The sequence below is a fragment of the Dipodomys merriami genome, unplaced genomic scaffold (assembly GCF_024711535.1).
Source record: "Dipodomys merriami isolate MVZ:Mamm:240054 unplaced genomic scaffold, mDipMer1.0.p SCAF_6, whole genome shotgun sequence".
In the NCBI taxonomy this organism is placed as follows: Eukaryota; Metazoa; Chordata; class Mammalia; order Rodentia; family Heteromyidae; genus Dipodomys; species Dipodomys merriami.
In genome coordinates, this window is record NW_027206179.1 from 11,610,720 (window position 1) to 11,633,515 (window position 22,796).

General features: G+C 50.3%; 1 protein-coding gene across 1 annotated transcript in view; it reads left to right on the forward strand.

The window, feature by feature from the left end:
- Window positions 1–13,617: 13,617 nt before the first annotated feature.
- The window catches only part of LOC138813947 (ras GTPase-activating protein 3-like), an 89,231-nt gene continuing 80,052 nt past the window's right edge, over window positions 13,618–22,796 (forward strand). Inside the window, exon 1 of the mRNA XM_070002554.1 lies at window positions 13,618–13,815. Within this exon, the coding sequence (XP_069858655.1) occupies window positions 13,761–13,815 (55 nt within the window). The 5' untranslated portion in view covers window positions 13,618–13,760. The remainder of the gene's footprint in view (window positions 13,816–22,796) is intronic.

Here is a 22,796-nt window from a genome sequence, read left to right on the forward strand (position 1 = left end):
AAGTAATAGCAGTGAATGAAAGATTTAATGAAAGATTTAAAAAGCAATTTGAGGAAGCTCTTTCCACATGTGATATAAGAATGAGAAGTAAAAATAATCAGAAACCATAGGATTATTACATTTGATAAATTATAAGCCATAAGATTTAAAAGATAGAATATATCAGAGAAAAAACAAATAATAAAAACCAAAAACGTGAAAGGAAGTATCTCCAACTTGTAATCATAGACAAAGGCTACTTAATAGACAAGAACACTAGCACACTAAGAAGAATGGGAGCAAAGATGAGGAGACATTTTGCAAGGAGAATGTGATTCACTAGCCATGGTCTCCATGTGGTTTGAACTCTCCAAAGCTCAGGTTGAAATGTAATTGCCAGTGCAGTGCTGGGAGGTGAGTCCTTGAAGAGGTGACAGGAAGCTGGGCTTGGTGATACTGGCCTGCCATCCAGCACTTGGGAGGCTGAGGCAGTTGGACCAAACATCTGAGGGCGGGGATGAATATCAAGACTGTATGAGGAGGGAGTGGAGGAAGGAAGACACAGAGAGGGAGACAGAGAGATAAAGGAGGGGATGAGGTCAAGAGGAAGGAGTAGTGGGCAGTCTGTTGGGCTGGGTGTCATCTCTCCACTGGTGCTTACTCATCCTTGTCGACAACAGGAGGTTCTCAGGAGAGACGGCCATTGATCACAGACTTACAGCCTCCAGAGCTATGAGCTAAATGAACTTCTATTCTTTATCAATCACACGTGGAGACTATTCTGTTAAGGACTAAGACAGTCCTTAAAATTGGAAAAGGATTAATGACAAGAAGAAACACAAATCTGAATTATGTCTGGAGCTATCATCCCATTGCTTCCCCCGTGTCGAGGTCAGCTGTATTTCCATGTCCCCACCCTGCTAGCAGTCATTTGGTCAGCTTGCTAACGAGTACGAGTGGGAACAGTGTGTGCTTCTCCCGGTAAGGCCTCAGCCAGGCCTCTGTCCCCAACCCTTCCCTTCAGCCGGGCAGGGAGGTGACAGTACAATCAGACACGCTGCAGATGCGCTGAGCCCCATCCCAGGCTGTCCATGTGTGTGAGACAGACAGACAGACAGACAGACAGACACCTGCAGCCATGCTGAACCTCGTCCCAAGCTGTCCGTGTGGGTGAGATAGGCATACCACCTTGCTGCTTCCCTTGAAGAGAAAGGAACGCAAGTGAGTATGTTTGGGAAGTTCTGCCTGTAAAAGGAGGAGTAGGTGTCCACCTTTAGAAAAGTGGTCAATTTAGGGGCAGCCACGGAAGGAACTGCAGCTGTTTGATTTCAGTATGGTAGCCCTGTATGCAGTGGTTTAAATCATGAGAATACAGCCAAGGGAGGAAAGCCAGGTAGAGAATGGGGTGTGGTATGCACTGGCATTTGTATAAACACTTAGAACAGGTATGGCCATTCAGGTCAGATGGGTTTTGTACCGGTACTGAGGGCAGTCTTGAGCTGGGACACAGACCTTCCTGTACAGTTTAAATTTTGTGGCTGGTATTTGTGAGACTTGAATGAAAAGTATCTGTAACAGGATAAAACAAAATGAGACTATGACAGCTCAGTTTTCTGGTTCTTTTCTCACTAAAATGGTGTAAAGAAATTAAACTATGTAAAAGCTAGAGCCAGGAGACGGGCATAAGGAAGGCTTATAACAGATAAGAAGCAGAGATATTTTTCTTGAGCATGGAACAAATGCAAAAGTTTGAGGAAAGGAGGCTCAGATCCTCAAAGACTCTGAAGGAAAAAACGGATGCAAGCAAACTCGAACAATCAGTGTCTTCATATATTGACTGTTTTTTTTTTCCCTTGGGGGCAGGTGTTAATTCTGGGGCTTGAACTCAGGGTCTGGTACTATCCCTGAGCTTTTGTGCTCAAGGCTAGCACTCCACCACTTGAGCCACAGCTCCATTTCTGGCTTTCTGGTGTTAGGTGGAGGTAAGAGTCTCATGGACTTTCCTGCCCAGACTAGCTTTGAACTGCTTTCCTCAGATATCAGCCTCCTCAGTGGTGAGAATTATAGCCATGAACCACTGGTGCCTGGCTTAACATTTTTTCTCTAAATTCATCAATTTCCCTGATTACATAATATTGTTCATTCTACTAGATGAGTAAAATTCCATTGTATAGTACCGTGTTTTCTTCATCCACCCAGCCACTGTGGGACATTTGGGATGTTTTCATAACTTGGCTATTGTGACTATACCACCAATAAACATGTGCAAGAGTCTTTACTGTATGCTGACTTATTAGTATTCTGGATATGTGTCCAAGAGTGGTATGGCTGGATCATAGGGTAGTTCCATGTTTAGTTTTTTGTTTATTTTTTGTTAGTCCTGGGACTTGAACTCAGGGCCTGGGCACTGTTCTGTCCCTGAGCCTCTTTGTGCTCAAGGCTAGTGCTGTACCACTTGAGAGCCACAGCACCACTTCCAGTTTCTGAGTCTCAGGGAGACTGTTCTGCCCAGGCTGGCTTTGAACTGCAATCCTCAGATCTCAGCATCCTGAGTAAGTAGGATTACAGGCATGAGCCACCAGCGTCCAGCCCGTCTCTTTTCTTTTGCTAACTCCACTTTGGTAGTCTGGGATTTGCCTGCTTGTTTGAGGAACCTTCAGCTACGAGGTGAATGGGTGAGCAAGCTGAGTTGCTCTTCTAAGGTAGGTAAGTGAAAGCAGTTGACTGGCTACTCCTATCCTGTGAAGCCTCATACCAGCTACCCAACCTCGAGACCGTGAGAAATGATGCTTTGTACTTTGTGACACTAGGTTGGTGGTGATTTGTGATGTCACCAGTAGAATAATTTTGCTTCAAAGTTGGTGAATGAAGCCAACATTGCGCAGTGCACAAAGCCAGGCAGCGGGCAGAGCACATCACCGCACACACTGGGCCCAGGTGGCAGCCTCCAGGCCTGGTCTGGCAGGAAAGTCCATTGCAAGGGCACTGTAAAAATGCCTGGGAGCTTGTCTGTCAGCAAGTGTGAGGAGAGATGGAATGAAACACTGGTTCCAGAATCTTCTTTGGAGCTGGGCAGCCCCCTCTACTTTCTTGTCTCCTCAGCTCTGTGCCTGAACCCTCCTGAAGTTTTAGAGAATAATCCTGAACATGTACTACATTAGGTCTCTAGATTGTCCTTATGGTTCTGTACCAAGGACCACAGGGGATTCTGGAAACTCTACAGGCAAGGCTGCTCCCTCCAGAGCCAGCAGGGAGGAGACTGTGTGCTGGCCTGGCCCTCAGCACTGAGACCCTCTCCCACTGCTACCTTCCATGGTCTTAATTTACTATATAGATTGGGTCCTGGCCACTTGGTCTTGCAACTGAGCTGCAAATACCCTCAATTGTGACTCTATACCAAAGATCTTAAGCCTTCTTTCTTTGCTTGACTTGTGTCCTCCTCCCCCTCTGTTTTCTTCTTTCCTTTCTTTTTCTTTCTCCTTCCCTCCTTCCCTTCCTCCCTCTTTCCTTCCTTCCTTTTTCTTTCTATCCTTCCCTCCCTCCCTCTTCATTTCTTTCTTCTTCCCTCTCTCCATCCCTCCCTTCTTTCTTTTCTTTCTTCCTTTGGTCCTTCTTTTTTCTTTCTTTCCCCTTCCCTATCACTCCCTCCCTCCCTCCCTCCCTCCCTCCCTCCCTCCTTCCTCCCTCCCTCCCTCCCTCCTTCCTCCCTCCCTCCCTCCCTCCTTCCTCCCTTCCTTCCTCCCTCCCTCCCTCCCTCCTTCCTTCCTTCCTTCCTTCCTTCCTTCCTTCCTTCCTTCCTTCCTTCCTTGTGGTACTGGGACTTGAACTCAGGAACTCACACTTGTTATGCAGGTGTTAAACTGCTAAGCCAAGCATCCAGTTCCTTTTTGCACTTTTTTTGAGATAGTGTTTTGCTTCCACTCGAGCATACCTGGACTGCAATCTGGCTATTTGTGTTTTCCAGGAAGCTGGGATGGCAGTGTGTACCACCCTGTCTGGCCACTGGCTGAGAAGGAGTCTCTCATGCTGCCTAGGGCCAGCATTCCATCTCTCAGTACTGTCACTGTCACTGTTAGGCATTACCTATGGAACAGTTCTCAAGTATTTGAGAAGAAAACTAAGAAGGATCAACAGTCTGAATGAGATGCCTCTTTACTAAGCTAACTAGAACTGAGATACAGCTAAAAGACAGCACTGTTTTTACTCCTTGAAGCTCGGAAAGGTGGACATAAGTAATCAAATAACTGTGAAATAGAGCAGAAATTGACAAATGTTACCAAGAAGTACTGAGAAGAGGAACAGCAAGGAGGCCAGAGAAACAGGGCAACAGGAGGCATAAAAACAGAGTCTCAAAAAAATAAAAGCCTAGCATCCCTGCATGGAAGACAGAACAGAGACAGGGCCCCCAGGCCCTTAGAGGGCCAGTACGATGTTACCAAGCCCAGTTAACTCACCACTTCACGTTTATACCTTGATCCCTTCCTTCACAATGAGCCAGAACTTACCTAGCTATGATGATCCAGCTGAGGGTCTCATGGCCACAGGCTGTCCCAGAGCCCAGACATGGTTCAGCCTGTTGGCCCTCCAGTTGGGTGCGCTTCCACCTTCTCTCTGAGCTATGCCATCTGCTTGTATCTGCAGCTGACCATTGGCCAAATAAGCCCTGCAGCCAGCTGGGGCAGGGAAAGCAGGCACATGCCAAACAATCAGGCTAGGAGCTCGTGAGAGGAACTATTTGCTTTGATTCAAACTGAGAAAACACATGTAGAGAGCCGTGTTGGCGGTGGAATCAAGGCTTCAGTTGCCTTCCCACTTCTGCCACAGGAAGGAAGTCGGCAGAGCCCAGGCCAGTGCTCTCCAGCTTTGGTGGGTGGCCGCTGGATTCCTGTGCCCACTACAGATTGGCAAGCGGTAGTTCTCCCAGGGAGAGCACAGAGCTCCCGAGGCTGGGACTGGCTGCAATCCTGAGCAAGGGGAGCGGGAGGATGAGGTCGTGTAAGTGGGCCTGAATGTGGGAGCAACTGTTGTGGAGAGCTAGGCTCAGAGCCCCATGTTGCTTTTATAGTGATTGGAATTGGTGAAGAGAGAAAAATTCTAATCCTGCTGTGAAACACATTTTTCAAGGGGTGAGGACTCTGCAGGTGAGCAACGCGTTCTTCCCCAGTGGACAAGTCTGAAGGGAGACCATCAAGGACGGGGTACTCCACTTCCTAGTCTGTCCTTACTCTCATCTCTTCCCTCTCCTCAAATTTTTATGGGTGAATTATAACGGAGTGAACAAAAAGTACTTTATATACATATATGAAAACATTAAAATCGATTACAATTACTCTTTAAAAGGGGGGAAGGGGCTGGGTGTCGGTGGCTCATGCCTGTCATCCTAGCTACTCAGGAGGCTGAGATCTGAGGATCATGGTTTAAAGCCAGCCTGGGCAGAAAACTCTGTGAGACTCTTAGCTCCAATAAACCACTAGAACACCAGAAGTGGCACTGTGGTTCAAGTGGTAGAGCACTCGCCTTGAGCTGAAGAGCTCAGGGACAGCGCCCAGGCCCAGAGTTCAAGCCTCATGACTGACAAAAAAAAAAAAAAAAAAAGTAATGGGGGTAAATTTGATCAAAGTATATCATATACATATTTGGAAATAAGAATGAAACCTGTTTGCACAACTAATATATGCTAATAAATGTTTAAAAAGCCCCAAAAGCACAAGTGCAAAGTCATATCAACTATTTGGGACAGAGAGCAAGCTGCTGGCCCTGATCTCTGAGGGCTGGCTGGCTATGCTTTCACCTAGCTCTCCAGGGGAGCCTGGCCTGGTCTCCGCAGGGCAAACCAGCTCCAGGGAAGCCCACAGGACCTGCCCTCCTCACATCCAGCCTCAGGATGGAACGAGAGGGCCTGTTCCTGCTCTAGAGCCCCAAGAGGCTCAACCCGCACACCCAGGGTGCTCCCCAGCCTGCCCCCAGCCACTCCTTGGTGGGGTAAAGTGGGGGCTAACGTCAATGCGTCTCTACCGTCTGCACTGCAGCATGCTTAGCCATGGGACTCCAAGGCCAGTGGGGCTCGAGGAGGTGGGGAGCAGGGAGATGACCACAGCCGTTCCATGTGTCACCTTCACACACCAGAGAAGCGGTACCCTTGAGGGTAAGTTAAATACTGTTATGACTTCTGAAAACATACACCATTTAATTTAAATAACTGACCTTTGGGCAATCACGATCCAGGCTCGTGAGCCAGCACCTCTGGCATACCAGTGGCTCTCAGTTGAACTGAAGGTCCTGAAATAAAGTTTTTAACATTTCATAAGCCAGATTCATGTAAGTGAGTCTAGAATAAAATTAAAATATTAGGTTGTGTTGTGGTTACTAAGGATACAATAGTTGAATGTAACACTGTGTGTGTATGTATGTGTGTGTGTTGTGTGGCTATGATCTAAATGCATTTAGCTTGTGATCCTTCCTCAAATCAATGCTGTCAGCTATTTTCTATCCAGGGCAGGAGACCTAGTGTCCAAAGTCTCAGAAAGAAGAGTATGACTTGATGTTAAAGGCAGAGAGGAAGAGAAAAAGAGAAAGAGAATGGAGAGGAAAAGGGAGAGAAGAAGGGTAGAACAGAGAGAGACAAAAGAGGAGGAAGAGGGAGAGGGGAGAGAAAGATAGATAAATAGAGAGAGAGAGAGAGAGAGAGAGAGAGAGAGAGAGAGAGAGAGAGAGAGAGAGAGAGAGAGAGAGAGAGAGAGAGAGAGGCAACGTGGGGCCTGGCTAGGAGCCCCTGGCCCAGAACTGTTTCCATGGGGGTCCCCATTTTTCTGATCAGACCCTCAGGGCTGGGGCAACAGGTGCCCACAGCCTTGGTGGTTTCTCCTGACCTCAGCCTTCCTCCCTGACGTAGAGGTGCAGCTCTCACCTTGGGCTCTGCCCTGTAAGGTGAGTAAACACGAGACCACACCCTTCCTGTTGAGAGTTTTGGTTTCCTCCTGAGAGACCTTGGTCTTTGGGCCATCAGTGAGCATCTCCACATGTCCTTGGCTCTTGAACATTTTGTTTTGACACAAGCATGGGTACATATGCAGTTTTAACCAGTGAAACAGACCCCAGTCCCTCTTCTCTCAAGGGTAACACAATGCAAAACACTGCCAGAATTCACCTGCTCAGGTTGCCCACCAGGCCTTTGAGATGTGTGTGTATGAGCATGTGTGCACTAGACCTGAGCCGTTTCACCACATATATAGATCAGGTGGAGATGTAGGGTATTTCCATCCCTCCAGGTCCCACCTGCCCCTCTTTGCAGCCGCAGCTCCATTCCCTGCCCCTGATAGTCACTCCTGATTCAATCAGGGTCATTGTGAGTTGTCCCCATACTCTGAGTGTCCTGCTAAGCAGTGTTTTTCTCTGTCTGCTCAAACATCCACCTGCTGAAGGAGCCATCCAAGGTCATTTCCAGTTGAGCCATTTTTGCAATGATGCGATGACCTCACTGTGTGTACATATGTCTTTGAAGGGCATCTCCTCTCTGCAGAGGGAGGAACAGACTGTGGGAAGGGCTTGGGCATGAGGGTGTAAGGGCTTCTCCAGTCAACGTTCCTCTGTCTCAGGAGCACAGGGAGGCTGAGGAGAGGCAGCCAGACTCTCTCAGAACAGAACCTTCACCGTGCTTGGAGGAGGTTGAACCTGGAAAAGATGCCAGCTTCCTGGGCATGGTACAGCTCTGGAGACAGGATGGCTGTGGGTGCCTCACCATCTTCTCCCATGACCAGGTATGAGATCTACAAACCTACCTATGCTCAGCACAATGGGCACCATCAGGAGGATGAGAGGGGAGAGATACCCTGGCTCTCAGGAAAGGAAATGGTATTGTTACTTTGCTAAAGCTCCAGCAAGTGTCTGCTTCTCATTAGCCACAACTGGTCCAGGGACTCAGCACACACTAAGGACCAGTATCAGCCACAACCAGAAGACCCACTTTAAGACAGATTCAGGGTAGTCTCAGAGGGGAGTGGTATTTACTCCACATTATTGCAAAGAAGAAAAGATAATTTATGTGTTGTGCACAGACTGAATGAACTGAAGGCAATGTCTATCATCCATTCTTCACACCCACATGTTGTTCCTTTGTCAGTGCAGTGGAATTTATTAATGCCCACACGGTGCCAGCTTTAGGCAAGGCACACACCTGGATACGTTTGCCCATTCTGTTGCTTAACACAGAGGACACCAAGGGTGGAAAATGTCCTCCACACTCCATCCTCCAATGATCCTGAAGCCAGGAGGAGTGGCTGAGGAGGAGGCGGTGGCGCCCAGGCCTGGATGTGATACAACTGATGATGATGTCCTCATCTCCTCAAAGCCTGTGTCTTTGAGAACACATGCCTTTGGTTCCTCACAGCGAGTGGCTGCTGGGGCTATATCTGAAGTTTTCCCTTTGTGCACTGTGGTGCTCCACTATAGTCCACTCAGTTACCCTGGAGAGGAGCTCTGCAGCCCAGGGCCACTATGTCAGAGAGCAGGTATGAGGACACACCATGCTGGGCCACTCCCAGCTGGCAGGTTATAGATATAACTACATGCCTAGTAGAGGCTTACTAAATGAGTTGTCAAAAAGGAAAATAGTACAAACCTATTGAACCTTGAAAGAAACAGAAGAAATAAAAATATTAGTACTGCAGTGGTGGGCACACGATTTTGCCTCCTTAAAGTAGTTTATACTGTATGGTGGGTCCCTGAATCTAAGGTTTTACCAAACGAGATGCTTGTACTGGCCTTTACAATATCCAACTGTATTTAGAAGTAGTTTGAGACTTGTTGCATTTTTCATTGTGTTTCCGGCACCTGGTTCCTTGGACTGGATGTGTTTGCAGTCAGTCCAGAGCTTCCTACAGCTCAAGGGTCCTCATGTTCCTTTGAGCCATGTGGAATTCTGTCAGTAAATTCCTGTCCCCTGGTCTTTTTAAAACTCAGAAATAATTCCATGAAGAGTTTAGATGAAAAAAGGCACACCCCCCTGACATTGTTGAGGAGGCAAAGCCTCAGGATCGAATTAATTGTTCCACTCAGCAATTTTGAGGTTTCAAAAGCATTTGGACAATTGACTGATGAGGATAAAAATTTAAGAAATAACTTCAAAAACCAAAAATGAAACCTCCATTTGGTAAAAAACCAAACGATGATCCTGTGAGAACCTGCTCACATCCTCATAATCAGCAAGATGGCCCTGCTGTCCACACGCACAGCCCTCCAAGCAGCTGGGGCTCTTCCATTGGCTTGCCTGCTGGGGGCTGGGATGCTCAGAGGTTCTCTGGGTAAGCTGTGGGGGACTCTGTTAGCAAGGACAAGCCTGGCCACACTGGTGACAGGCAGGTTTCATTGACTTACACAAAGAAGCTCATTTCTCACTTGCAGAGACACCTGTAGTTTCAGTGCCCTTGGGGAGCCGGTGGCCATGTGGTGACCAGGAATCTAGGCTGCCACTTTCTCTGCATTTCAGAATGAGGTTCCTCCATGTGTACATCTTGGTATAGCTGTGAGGAAGTGGGAAATATGCCTTTGTATTCCCCTGAGGACAAGGGCAAACTGCTTATAGCACCTCCAGGTGCTGCAGTAGACAGTCAAACAAGTCCACATAGGGTCTCCTTTCTACTAGATGCCCAGCCTCTGGGCAAGGTGTCTCTGATGTAGACCCCTCACCCTCACCTTCCAGCTGGCCCAACAGCCATCAGCTGGGAAGGACTGTCCAGTGGCACACTGCTTATGTATGTCTCTATTCTCTGTCTACGTCCCTGAGCCTCTCAAGCTACTAGGAAACAGTCTTCCTTGTCTTGTTTCCACCTTTTCATGAAATAATGTAACAAACCAAGATATTTATTTAGCAAGAAGCCACTGAGTATTATTTTCCAGTGCTCTAATGTCATTACAGATTGAAAGTACTTTGTAATGAACACACCTTTAAAAATAATTCTCTAAAACATTGTGTTGCTGTTAGCCAAAAACTTTTCTAAAAAACGGACTTACTTCCTTTTATTCGACAAAGTGGCTTGTATAAGGTACCTTATCTCTATATTTCCTTTTCAACTTCAACTTGAGTATCAGAAAGCTTATCACTGACCTTTATGATCATTACTATAGCCATTCTCAACTGAGATGGTTCTCCCCACAAGTTCTTTAATTTTTTATTTTATAAAAAGTATATTTTTTGTAAAACATATTCTTTCATATATTGGTTATTTATTTTATGTTTCCTCAAATCCTTGAAAGCAGGCCAATCATATATTAATAACAAATGATCTAGTAATGTTGTTTGGGCAAGAAATATCTACTTGATAGATTAATACCCCTCAAGAAACATTTTGGGGAGGGTGTAGGAGATTATAACAAAGAGCAAAGAGTAACTGAGCTATGAATAAAGAAATTATAGGAATTCTGTACTGAGTCATCACCATTTCCTCTAGCTCTTTGCTATTTTCCTAGTGTTCACATCATATCTTATCTCTAAAAGAAGTCATCAGTAGAGGCCCCTGTGGGACCTTGGGCTTGTGCTTCTTGGGCCTTGATGCTTCAAAAGAAAAAGGAGGTTTATGACAGATCACCCTAAACCCTGTTTAGTAAAGCACAGAAGACTGAGAGGAGGAGCACATGGAGAGACATGCTGCCTGGTGTTCTGGCTACCTGCTCGCTCTTCTCAGTACTGGAATGCAGATAGCCCCAGGTCTGGGGGGCAAGCATGCACCAGCTTAACAAGTGTGTGATGAGCACAGAATGGTCCTTCAGGTGCAAGTGCTCTGCTGCTGGGGAGATTGTAGGCCTTAGTTATTGGCAAGGCCAGACAGAGATGCTCTGGTCCAAAGTGGCAGAAATCCTGGGGCTCAGATGGTGTGGTACATCATGTCCCAATCCTGCTCACATCAGATCCTGCCAGTACCATCTACAGCCTAGGATAGATAGCAGCTGGTCCTGCCAACATTCTCAGTGGCTATCTCAGAACCAAGTTCATAATGTTCATAATGGTTATGGAATAGCCTGAAGGCTGGGAGTCCTTTGCCAGGGCCAGACTATGCAGAGGTTGTTGGCTGAATGGTGTGCATCTGCCCACATCAAGCAGCTGAACATTTCATGATTCCTGGGGGTCAGCCTGCATTTCTGATACAGTGCCACATATGTCCATCCATCCAGAGATCACTCACTCTACACATCAGGCTATGTGTATTGGAATGGCTCGCTCTATAAGTGGGACAGAGATCATAACTTTTGGGGAACAATTGTCTTTAATCTCCTGATGTCTACATATGATTTCCTTTGGTTTTATACACTCAACTCAAGTAAGTCTTATTGGCTGTCTCCCTACCTTGTTCCTGGAAGCACCTCATTCAAGAATCCATTTCTGTGGCTCATTTTAGTTGGGATCTTTCTGGCTGCTCTGTCTTCAGCCTAGCTGCTGACGGTTTACCATCACCTGGCCTCTCTCAGTGCATGGTCTGACTGTCCTTGCTGCTCTCAGAGGGCCCAGTTCTGTAACAGTATCTCTCCCTCAGCCCATTCCTACCATGGACAGCCACCCTGAGCATATCCCTGTCACCTTGTTATAGGAATGTCTTGTCGGACCTGGGTTATAATCTCACAAGACTATTCCTCCTCTTGCATGCCACTACTCTGAGTAATGTGACACCTTTTGTTGTCCTCCATGATAATTTGGTTCTATTACTTCTGATTTGGGCAGACTGCTTTTCAAAAGCCTCACAAGTTCATCTTAGCAGCTAGGTGCTACGTCTTGTGCATGTCAAGGACTACTTGCCTGGTGGACTCTGCCTGACACCATTCAGATGTAGTTTAGATCTAGCCTTGTCCCCAGCTTCTGCCGCCTGTGCTCCCTGCCCTAAAGCTCTGTTGGCTCTCCCCTAACCTGCCCTGCTTCAGCTGGATGCTGCTGGTCCAGTACAGCGGAGACTGCTGATGGACTACTGGAATGTCCATGTTGTTTTGCAGAGGTGTGGGTGCTTTCAACACAGATCATACGCCTGTACAGGAGCCATAGGACCTCTGACACCCAGCTGATGTGGAGGAATCTGGCATGTAGGAATTTTGAGTGCATGAATCCAGTGTCTCCTCTCCTTGAAATCAGAGTCTACCCTTGGTAACCCTGGTGGGATGACACAGCTCTGCTACTTTCCTGGAGGATCCTGTCCACAGTGTGTGTGTGTGTGTGTGTGTGTGTGTGTGTGTTCCCTGTCTGCAGGATGTGGCAATGTCTTCATATGGTGTGGAGGTTTCTTCATTATCTTTCCCTCCATAAGGCAAGGCCACTTGTCATGCAGTCCCTATTTTCCCAATCTTCCTAATGCCAGTTTGTTTCCTTCCTGGCTCATAGCTGTGTACAGCAGGCATGCCCATGCCCCTTGGCAGGGATGGGTCCTCAAGGCCAAGCAAGGCTGAGAGGAGCCCCACTTACCACCTGGGGCCCACCAGGGCTCCACTTTCCTGAAGATGGTTTCCCAGAAGCAGGCTGACAGAGACCTGTGTGAGGAATTGGTATGGAAATGCCCCATAAGAGAAGGGAAGGAGCAGACAGGAGCAGCCCCTCTTTGGAGGCTCAGGGACCAGCCCTGCATTCCAGGGATTTAACACTTAAAAAAAAATTTTTTTTTTCCTGTTGACCCCATTTGTTAGAAAGTCTCTCAATAGAGGGGTTCTGGATGACACACTACATGTCACTCCAGAGGGTGCAGGGACTTCGAGCAAACACTGTACAGGCAGGCCCTGCAGCGATCAAGTCGGGAGGCCAGGGCGGCAGGGGCAGCCAGGGAGGCCAGGGCATCCAGGGCGGCCAAGAGGCTGGGGGGGGGGGTGGGGGGACTGGGGCGGCCAGGGTGGCCAAGAGGCCAGGGTGGCCGGCCTGAAAGGAGACCAGGGAGGCCAGGTCGGCCGGCCTGAAAGGAGGCCAGGGCGGCCATGGAGGCCAGGGCGGCCGGCAGGCCAGGGCGGCCGGCCTGAAAGGAGGCCAGGGTGGCCGGAGGCCCGCGACGGACAGCCGAGGACGGGTTGGTAGACCTGCGGCGCGGGGTCCAAACAGACCCGGCTTCCCGGTAGCTGGCGGTGTCACGTCCGGACTCCCGGGCGGCCGCTGGTAGATTACCTCCGGGGCTCTGGGGTCTCCACGCTGGGTTCTCCCGGTCTAGGGTTTCAACGTTAATTAACCTCTCAGTCCCAGCGTCGGAAGCCTGCGGCGTGGGCACCTTATCGGCAGCAACCACTTTGGTGAGGGAACAGACCCCTAAAGGCTCCGGCCCGGCGGGAGGCAGCTCCCGCGTCCCCGCACCTCGCGCGCAAGGGACTCCCGCGCGTACCGGAGGTGCCGCTCTCCAGCTCGCCGCAGTCCGTCCTTCCGATCCCGCCTCCGGGCCAGACTCCGCCCCCTCGAAGGATCGGCCAATGGAAAGCTGGGCCTGGGCTGTGGGCGGAACTATCGCACTCACGTCCCTTTCTGTATCTCAACCAATGGGAAGCGGGATCCTGGAAGAGGGCGGAGCCTCTAGCTTCCCAGACCAATAAGAGGGCGCGAGGGCGGGGCCGGCGGGCGGGGTCGGCCGGCGGGCGGGCGCGGCTGTCGGAGCGCGGGGACTCACGACGCCGCTCCTCGGCTGCGCCGTCTGGACCTGCGGCTCGGTCTCGGTCGGCTCCGCCTCGCTGGCTTCCCCTGAGCGCCCCAGCCGCGGCCGCCCCTGCCCGCCGCGGCCGCGCTGTCCCGGGGCCCGACGCGCTTCGGCGAGGGTCGGCGTGCTCCCTCGGGCAGCATGGCGGTGGAGGAAGAGGGGCTCCGGGTCTTCCAGAGCGTGCGGATCAAGATCGGTGAGCGCGGCGGGCGGCGGGTAGCGGGCGGCGGGCTGCCGGCGGCCCTCCAGGGTCTCCTTGCCCGCGGCTCGGGTCCTGCGCGGCCAGCGCGGCCCGAGCCGGCGTCTCGGAGGCGCCCTCGTCCCGGGGACCGGCGGCTCCGCGGGACCGGCTCCGCGTCCTCCCGGGCCCACCGGAGCGGGCCCGGGTCGGGGCGCGGCGGCGGAGGTGGGCCCGCAGCTGGGCGCCTGGGCCGCGGCGTGCGTGAGCGCGCGACGCGGGCCTGCCCGCGGGTGGTCGCGTGGCGGGACGGTGGGCGCGCGCTGGGCACCGGTGTCATGCATGTGCGCGCGCCCGAGGGTCTGGGCGTCCCGTGTGGGGGCCCATTCTGCCCTCGCCCTGTCTGCCCTCGGAAACTTCATCTGGGGGTGGGGACCCCCTTCCCGGGGCCGGTCCCCCCTCCCTAGGGTCGGTCTCTCCCCCCTCCGGACCAGCCCCTCCCTTCCCCCAGGCCGGTCTCCCTTCCTCCCGGAGCTGGTCCCCCCCCTCCCCGGGGCCGGTCTCCCGCGGAGCCTCCGCACCCCTCCATGGAGAGCCGGCCGCGGGAGCCTGGACCGCAGGCCGCCGTTGGCCGTGGCCGGGCTCGGCCTGGCAGCGCGGCCCGGCTGGGCGGGGAGGCGGGCAGGGAGGACGTCTCGGCTATGTGGGGAGGGCTGGCCCGGCCTCCGCGCGGATCCTGCGGCCGGCATCCCGGGCCATCTCCTGAGGGCGCTCCTCGGAAGGAGCTGGTTGCTGGTGACCTTCGAGGCTGCGGAGCACTCCGCTCCAGCGTGCTGCTTCCTGTCTGCTTTATTTGAGGAGACGGCTGGGCCTGAGGCACAGGAGCACTGCAGGTGGATGTGACATTCGGCTCCAGCAGTGCGCTTTGGTAGGAGAACCCATTGCCATGTCAAACCGGGCACGTCAGCCAGCAGCGAGGGTCTTTCATCCTCATCTCTGCCCGGAGGAGTGACCCCACGGGGTGCCAGGCCATCCGAGGGAGCAGCTGAGGCTTCCTGGGCGAGGAGTGGCTGGAGGGAGAAGCTAGCTTCCAGGTCACAAAGCCTGGCAAAGGCCCAGAGATCTGGCTCCTCAGCCTGCCTGTGAAGTCATTTTTTGTGTGTTTGTGGAATCAAACACGATTTCCTTATCTCTAAAAGAGTGTAGAGAGACAGAGGGTGAGAAAAGGCCTTGGTGCTCAGTATAGAAGCACTGGTGGGCCACAAAAGAATCTGTGCCCATAGGCAGTGGCAGCTTGGGAGGCAGCAGGTTTAGGAGTCTGTCCTCCGCTCTGTGCTGAAACACTGACTGTAGCATCCACCATGTCTTCATTCCAATAAGATGAGGGCTGGGTAACATTTTAGCATTTGAAATTTTGGGGCAGTGGCAGTGAGAAGGGTAGAAGGGCCTGAGCTGGGGCTGCTCGAATCCCCCTTTCATTCTTTGGCTCCAAGGCCCCTGTTTTCCTCTCAAGTACTCTCACCTGCAGAGCTGGTCAGGCCTGACACCTATGTCCTCTGTGGCTAGGGTGTTGGGGCCAGCACAGCTCTGTGCACACCGGAGGCCAAGGTTCCAGGTTTCTTTCTTTCTTTCTTTTTTTTTTTTCCCTTCTTGGGTCTTGGATCTTGAACTCAGGGCCTGGGTGCTGTCCCTGAGCCTCTTTGTGCTCAAGGCTAGTGCGCTACCACTTGAGCCACAGTGCCACGTCCAGCTTTTTTGAGTAGTTTATTGGTTTATTGGGGATAAGAAGCTCACGGAGACTTTTCTGCCGGGGCTGGCTTTGAACTGTGATCCTCAGATCCCAGCCTACTAAGTAGCTAGGATTAGAGGTGTGAGCCATGGTGCCCTGCTGGGCTTACTTTCTGTATGCTTCTCTGTACTGTTCTGGGATTGCTGTAGGTGAGAGCTCCTGGCTTTAGGTGGTGTAGGAGTTAAGGAGAGCAGAAGTACCTTACTCTTTCCACTCCCACAGGTGCCCCCGGTGCCATTCAGCTCTCACATTTGCCTGGGAGCCTTGTCTCCAGGCTGCTGACTTTTGGCCAAGTCTGCTAGTGACTTGTTGAACAATGTAGGCAAACCTCTTCCCCTTCACCTCCTCCTTTTCTCATCTGCACATGGCAGGCTGTCCTTGCCTGCTTCATCTGATGGGTGTTTACAAGGCAGTGTTGTTCAGGCTTAGTCAATGGCCTTCCCCAAGAAAATGTGTATGTGTGTGGGGCGGGAAGGGGGGGGGCAGACAGCAGAAAATTGTCCCTAAAATCTTACAGATGAACTGCATCGCTACACTGTTGCTAGGAAAGTAGTAGGCAGGCTATTTTTCAGGGGGAGTTTCAGTTATGGGGCTTGGCTGCTTTTGGTTTTGATTTCAGAATATGGGATTTGTTCTCTTCAGAGTCTAACTGGAGAAAATAGAGAATCTTCCTCTTTCTTCTTTCTGAATTCTTGTTCCTTCAACATTTTGCAAATAGGATAATAGAGGGGAAAAAGAAGTACGGTGTTTCTATTGTGACCATTTTGAGTACTTGTGTTGAAGAATCTATTACTTCCCCATTTAAATTTTGCAGGGTTATTTTGGATGTGTTCTCCTGTACCCTTAGAATCTTAAACATTGTATCTCTGGTAACAATTACTTCTTTGTTACAGCAATGTCTCAGCAGTCCTATGTGACTGATCTTTGCTTCCTGAAGGCTTCTGTGTTGAGGAAGTGTGTGGTCTGACTCCACCACCAGCACTGACCCATGATTTGGGGAACAGCCACTGTGAAAGCCCTTCTGCTCAGCAGCATTATTTTGGGTCTGGCACTTCTGAGGCCTTCAGTATGGCTTTATTTTCCATTCATACTTTTCCTTTTGTGTAATATTTACTACTTTTTTTTTTTTTTTTTTACAAAAGTGCTGTGTTATCTTGATAAACACATTCAGTAAAAGGTGTGCTGCTATGAATAAAACTTAAACCTCCTAACCTTTCATTCCTAGAGCAGAAAAGTCCTCTTGAACAGCTGTGACTGGTTTCCTTTTTTTTTTTGAGGTGCTATCAGAAGTCAGGCCTGCTGAGAGCCTGTGGATCTCTGGAAAGCCAGGCTTTATCTCCTTTGCCCTCAGACCCTAAGCCACTCCTGTAAGCTTTTCTTGGCTGTTGGTATCTGCTGCTCCATTCCTTTATTGAGAGGTTAGAACTTGTGGTGAGGAAGGGCATTGGCGGTCAGAGCTATTCCTTCCATTCAGGAGGACTTGGGGAGCTGCAGGCCAGGACTGGTGGCCTCTTGCCTAGTGGCTGCTTGCCTGATGGCAAACAAAATCTCACCAGAAGAGGACAGGTGTGGTGGTGACAGACACAAGTACAAGATAGGGTCATTGAGCGGTACCTTGGCCAGTCACCTGGTGAACAGGTGGCTAGTGACAGCTCTAGGTATGGTCTAGAAGCACGGGATTCTGGTTCAGCTCTACCTGGAGTGTGGCAGTTGGGTGCCAGGGCTGAGATGGGGATCACAGCAGGCAAGAGGGCGGGCAGTAGACCTGAAGAAGCCAGGTCTACTTTGTCTTCACATTTGGACAGGTTGTCTTCCGGGCCAGGCTAGAGTGGTAGAGGAGAGCTGTTCTGTTACTCCATGGAGTTACCTCAGGTATGTGACAGTGTCTAGAGTGTCTGGGGGTGGGAGTGTGCTGTGCTAGCCATGTGTGCTCCTTGGCGTCAGAAACTTTAAATTCTCCTGCACTCTTTGATGCTAAAATTAGCTTGGGTATTCCATTAACCGAGCTCAGCTAAGCTGTCTGCACTATTTTTAGCTGCTCAGGACTAAAGTGCAGAACTTGGCACCTGTGGAGGCTGAAGCTTCGGCAAGGGTGGCGTCAGCCTGAGATCTCAGGTGCAGTCTCGGAGGTGGTTGGGTTTGCTGTGTGTCAAGGGTGGTGAGAAGTGCAAGTTTTAAGTGAGAGATTCATGTCTTATCATCTCACTTTGTTTAAATCCTCAACTTCAGGAGATTGAGATGGAGGAAGGGAAGCCCATAGAATGCAGTCTGCCTAAAGACTAAAGGAACTGTCCAGTTTTGTTTGGCCTGGAATTTCTGCCTTCCTTCCCTCTGAATGCTGCCTGTCAGGTCACAGCATGGCTTCCTCCTCTGGTTTGCTAGGGATCAGGAGGGTAGGAAGGGACCATGAATTGATAGATGCAGACAGTAGGTTGAACATTGGTTGAGGAGATCTGGGACTGAGCCTCACTCCCCAGCAAGTGCAGGGCTAGAACAGGAGTCAGGGATACTTGGGCCTGACAACTAACCATCTCAGCTGGGATCTGGATATCAGGGTAGAGGCCCTGAGATCCACTCATTTCCAAAGCTCAATGACCAAATAGAAAAAAGTAGGAACAAAATAATGTAAATGCAGGCTGCAAGAGTGATTTTACCGCCACATGTGGTCTGCTTTTTGAAGAATGAGTGAAGCCGAGGCCAGACACGAGAAATAGGCATGGATTGGACCTGGACCAGTTGTTTGCTGGTCTGCCGGTCTGCTGTTGTTGGAAGATCGCTGTTAAGACAGCTGAATCCCTCTTGTAGTTGAGGACGTTACTATGCCTCAGAATCTTCTCTCTGGCTTCATTAAAAAAAAAATCCTGAGGAAAAAATGTTCACTTTCCTGTTTAAAAGTTCTTGAGGCTTCTCTTTCTAGTTCCAAATCCACTTGTGGAAGATTTGCTTTGGTTTTATGTCCTCCACCTTTCCCTTGCCTCAGCGTTGGCCCTGGTTTCTAGGCCGGCACGCCAGCCAGGGACACACAGACACCTTGTGGTGTGGTGCGGTAGTTGGTACTAGTCCAGACTGTGGCGTATAGGACAGGTATTTTTAATTCCTCTTGTCGTAGGCTTGCAGAAGCCAGGTGGCTTTCCCAGTGTCATGCTCCCAGCAGAAGATTTGCTGTCAGGGTGAGACACCCAGGGCCATGCCACTCAGTGGTCCTCTGATGAGTTTTTGGAGCCTGACATTAGGCATCTTGTGGTCAGCAAGCCACATCCCTGCCTCTGACAGCAGTGGATGCTCTTCCCACAGATGACCAATCCTTTGCCTTTTTTTTTTTTTTTAACATTAATAATACTAGGGGATTTCATTGTGGTAATTCCATACACGTGTACGGTGAACTTTGAACATACACACCCTTTTAATTTTCATTTCCTTCTCCACTTTTCAAGCATGTGTATAGTGAACTTCCAGCCCCTTCACTCTTCAGTGTCCTTCCACTCCCCTCAGACTATGGCCCGTTATTATTATATTTTTTGGTACGTCTTGAAGGCAACCTTCATGGGGCCGCGTCAGCAGAGTTCAGCCTTTAGGGTGACCAGCTCTTGTAGCTACAGAGCTGAGGAGTCGATTTCAGGAGTTACTGCTTGTGAGCACTGCTCTGGGTGAGGGCCTGGTCTGATCACTGTCTGGTAGACAGTGCTTCCTGGGGCGGTCTGTGTTGACAGCCTTCAGACCAGGGTCACAGGGTGGGGCTCCTCTGGAAGTGGCTGTCACCCTCCATCCTGACTTTCTTCTCTGGGTAGATCATGGCCCACTCTCAGCTCCAGTTCCCCAGGATGGCTCTGACAGGTGGGAGGTGGGGAGGGTGAGGGGTAACTCAACTGGCATACTAAAGGGTGATTTAGCCCAAGTCCACAGGCCCCCTGGGGTCAGGGTTATTAGCAGAGATCCAAGAACATGAACTACTTCTGCAGAACTGATCTGTGTGTAGCCCCAGGGGCCCCGGCCGGGATGGACTTCTGTTCCTAGTCTGGGGTGGGTGCTAGGACAAGGCTGGTTTTCCCATGATCTTTGGGATGAGGGCTGAGCTGGGGAATTCCAGACCCTCAGTACTGCAGCTGGCAAGCTCAGCCCTCTCCGGAAGTCCTTCTGGGCTGACCTGGAGCTGATGGCTGATGGCTGGCTGCTGTGGGACTGGAATCCTGGGAAAGTTCTGTTGCCAGGGCCCTTGGAGAGAGTTGTATCTCTCATTCCCCTGGCTGACCTCTCAGATTCCTACTTCTGGATTTGAGGGTTTGTGCTTGTTCTGCTTGCTGGAGGTAGAGCACAGGCCCATGTGCCTTCTGCTGGCTTCTTGCAGGGAGGATGTGCTTCTGCTGCCTAGCCTGCAGGTGTGGACATGGGCTGAGTGCACAGCAGAGGCAAGTAGATTCCCAGCTTTAAGTCAGGAAGGACTCCAAAGACATCTGTTCCCGAGTTTCCAGGACCCCCAGGAATGACATTGACAGCTGTGAATAGGCTTTACCCTAGGACCACATAACAGGGTACTTTATCTACTGTTTTGGGCTGAGTTCTAAGGATGGGAACTGTGTTCTCTGCTCACAGGGAGAGCTCTCATTGCTTTGTGCACACCTGGCATTACCTGATGACTGGTACCCATAGGGCTTGTGAAGAAGTGGGGTAGGGAAAGAGAACTGGACTGCAACCCTGAGGCAGGCATCGAGGTGAAGGCAAGTGCCAGTCTTTCTTTTCTCCTTTTTTACCAATATTTACTTGTGATATGATTACAAAGACACAATACCGCATATGCAGGTGCTCATGCACACAGCCTTCACCGGCGTACATGTACTCAGGTACTCTACACAATATGCACATACATCCATAAAGAACGTGGACACACCATCTGCAACCTTTATAGGCTCTGCTCATGCACAGCACACATGTCACGTGTACATCCTAGGACATCTTCAGGATAGAGGTGCATGCCCTTGTGTGTACTGTTATAGTTGGGTGACTCCCACTGGGTCCCTTTTTGCTGAGATCCACAGCAGTAGGAATAGGTCAGTCCTGGCCCTGTGAGCCACGTGGAGTAAAAAATGGCCCTTGATTCTAGCATAACCCTTAATCTTTTTTTTCTTTCCAACATGGCTGGGCCACCTAACACTTCCGGTCATGTGATCTGACTCCACAGTGTGTGTGTTTAGGATCACTCTAGGTGTATGTTTAGGGATTTGAGAGCCTGCTTAAGATATCTTGGTCCCTGCTTCTATAGCTTTGAGCTGGGTGTACCTGTCCTTCTCCTGTCTGCAGTTGAGGCCTTTTCCCAGTTTTTTGTTTGTTTGTTTGTTTATGTGGTACCAGGGCCTCAGGGCCTCATGCATGCTAGGCAAGCACTCTACCATTAAGTACCTCCTTCCCTCCCACCGCACCAATTGTTTTTGAATTTTAAATATTTTGTGTTTACGTAGTACTTTATGCCCTAAGGACCCTCCCCCCCCACCCTTAGGGTCTTTCTCATGACTTTTTCCTGTATTTGTTTTCCACCTGTGTGTTAGTAGGATCTAAGGCCAGTCCCGTGCCCAGGCTGTACCCAGGAAGTCGTACTGGAATTCAGGTGGATGTACCCGCATCAGTAACTTTGGCTCAGGCTTGTGGGTGACTTCTCTTTAGGGCTTGTTTCAGGCCAGAATTCATTGATATAGACTCCTGGAAGATGACCTTGCTGGCACAGAATGTGTAGGGCCCTGCTGAAGTGCTCAGTCCTCTGAGCATGCTGCTGCATATGCTTTTGGTGTCCCTGGGCTGCAGGCAGGCTGTGATGACTCTCTCCAGGGTCTGCAGAGGTGGAGTCAGAGCCCTCAGTGCGGCTCTCCGGCTCCCCCCCTGTCCCCATCCGTTGTTGGTGATCTGTGGCATTCCTTTTGCCATTCATCATTTCCTGCTCCTAGCCGGCAGTGTGTTCAGTGTTTGGAGAGCTTTTCTCAGCACTAGGACCCAAGAATGTGTTTATGCATGATCTGAGTGAAAATAAAGGATCACGTGGAAAGAAAAAATATTCTTTACTGTGCCTTTGCTGAATGACTTGATTTGCAATTATTTTGTGTAATGAAGTATACTTCCATATTTTATCCAGGGTATCCTCTCTCTTCCTTGTCTTCTTTCTGGGTCCTCTAGACAGCAGGAGGAGGGAGGGTTTGGAGGAATGAGTAGGCTGGAGGGATATGCAGAGTTATTATTCCTGAGTCAAACTTGGCGTTGCCTCCTCCTTGCTGTTCCCATTCACCACCACCAAGAACAGTGTGATTGTGTTCCCCACAGCTCTACTTGGCACTGCTTGGCCAGGGGCCAGATGTCCGCCCCAAGCCACAGTCACACCTGCTCCCTAGTTCCCCTTGAACCAGTGATGTGGGAAGGGTCTGCCTGTGCTGTGTAGGAAAACATGGACATGGAGGCCGTCTGTAGACGTAGGGAGTGATGATGCAGATGCAGTTCTCTATGTTCAGATTCTGGATGTGTTTCAGTTGTTGGTCTCCCAGGGAAAACAGGCAGAGGTGGCTCATGTTCTGGCCTTTGTCTTCTCTCTCTTAAGGTGCTCACTTATTTGTAGGGTCCTTGTCACAAGGGCAATTAAAGGGCAATATAGGACAATGTTATGCTGATCATGAGCACTTGCAGTTGCTTGTAGGGTCCTGTCACCCTTGGTTGGCTTACTGTCTCCTTTGACAAGAAGAAGGAATGTGCTGTGGTTGGGATGTTGAATATCCTCAGAGGCCTCTGTGTTAGAGGGTCAGCGCCCAAGTTGGTGCTGTTGGGAGGTGGAAAAGCACCTTTAGTAGGTGGCCAAGTTACCTGCCACTCTTGCTGGGCTTGATAGCTTTGTGAGCCCTATCATCCCAGCTTGTTGGCTTTGGTACACATGGCTCAGAAGTCATTCCTAATGTCAAGAACTGAAGATGAGGGCTGGGAAGGTGGCTCAGTGGTAGAGTGCTTGCCTTGCATGCCTGAGGCCCTGGGTTCGATTCCTCAGCACCACATAAGCAAAAAGAAAAAAGCCGGAAGTGGCGCTGAGGCTCAAGTGGTAGAGCGCTAGCCTTGAGCTGAAGAGCTGAGGGACAGTGCCCAAGCCCAGAGTTCAGGCCCCACGACCGGACCCCCCCCAAAAAAAAATAACAAACAAACAAACAAAAAGAACTGAAGATGACTAAGAAGGGAGAGAGAGACCATC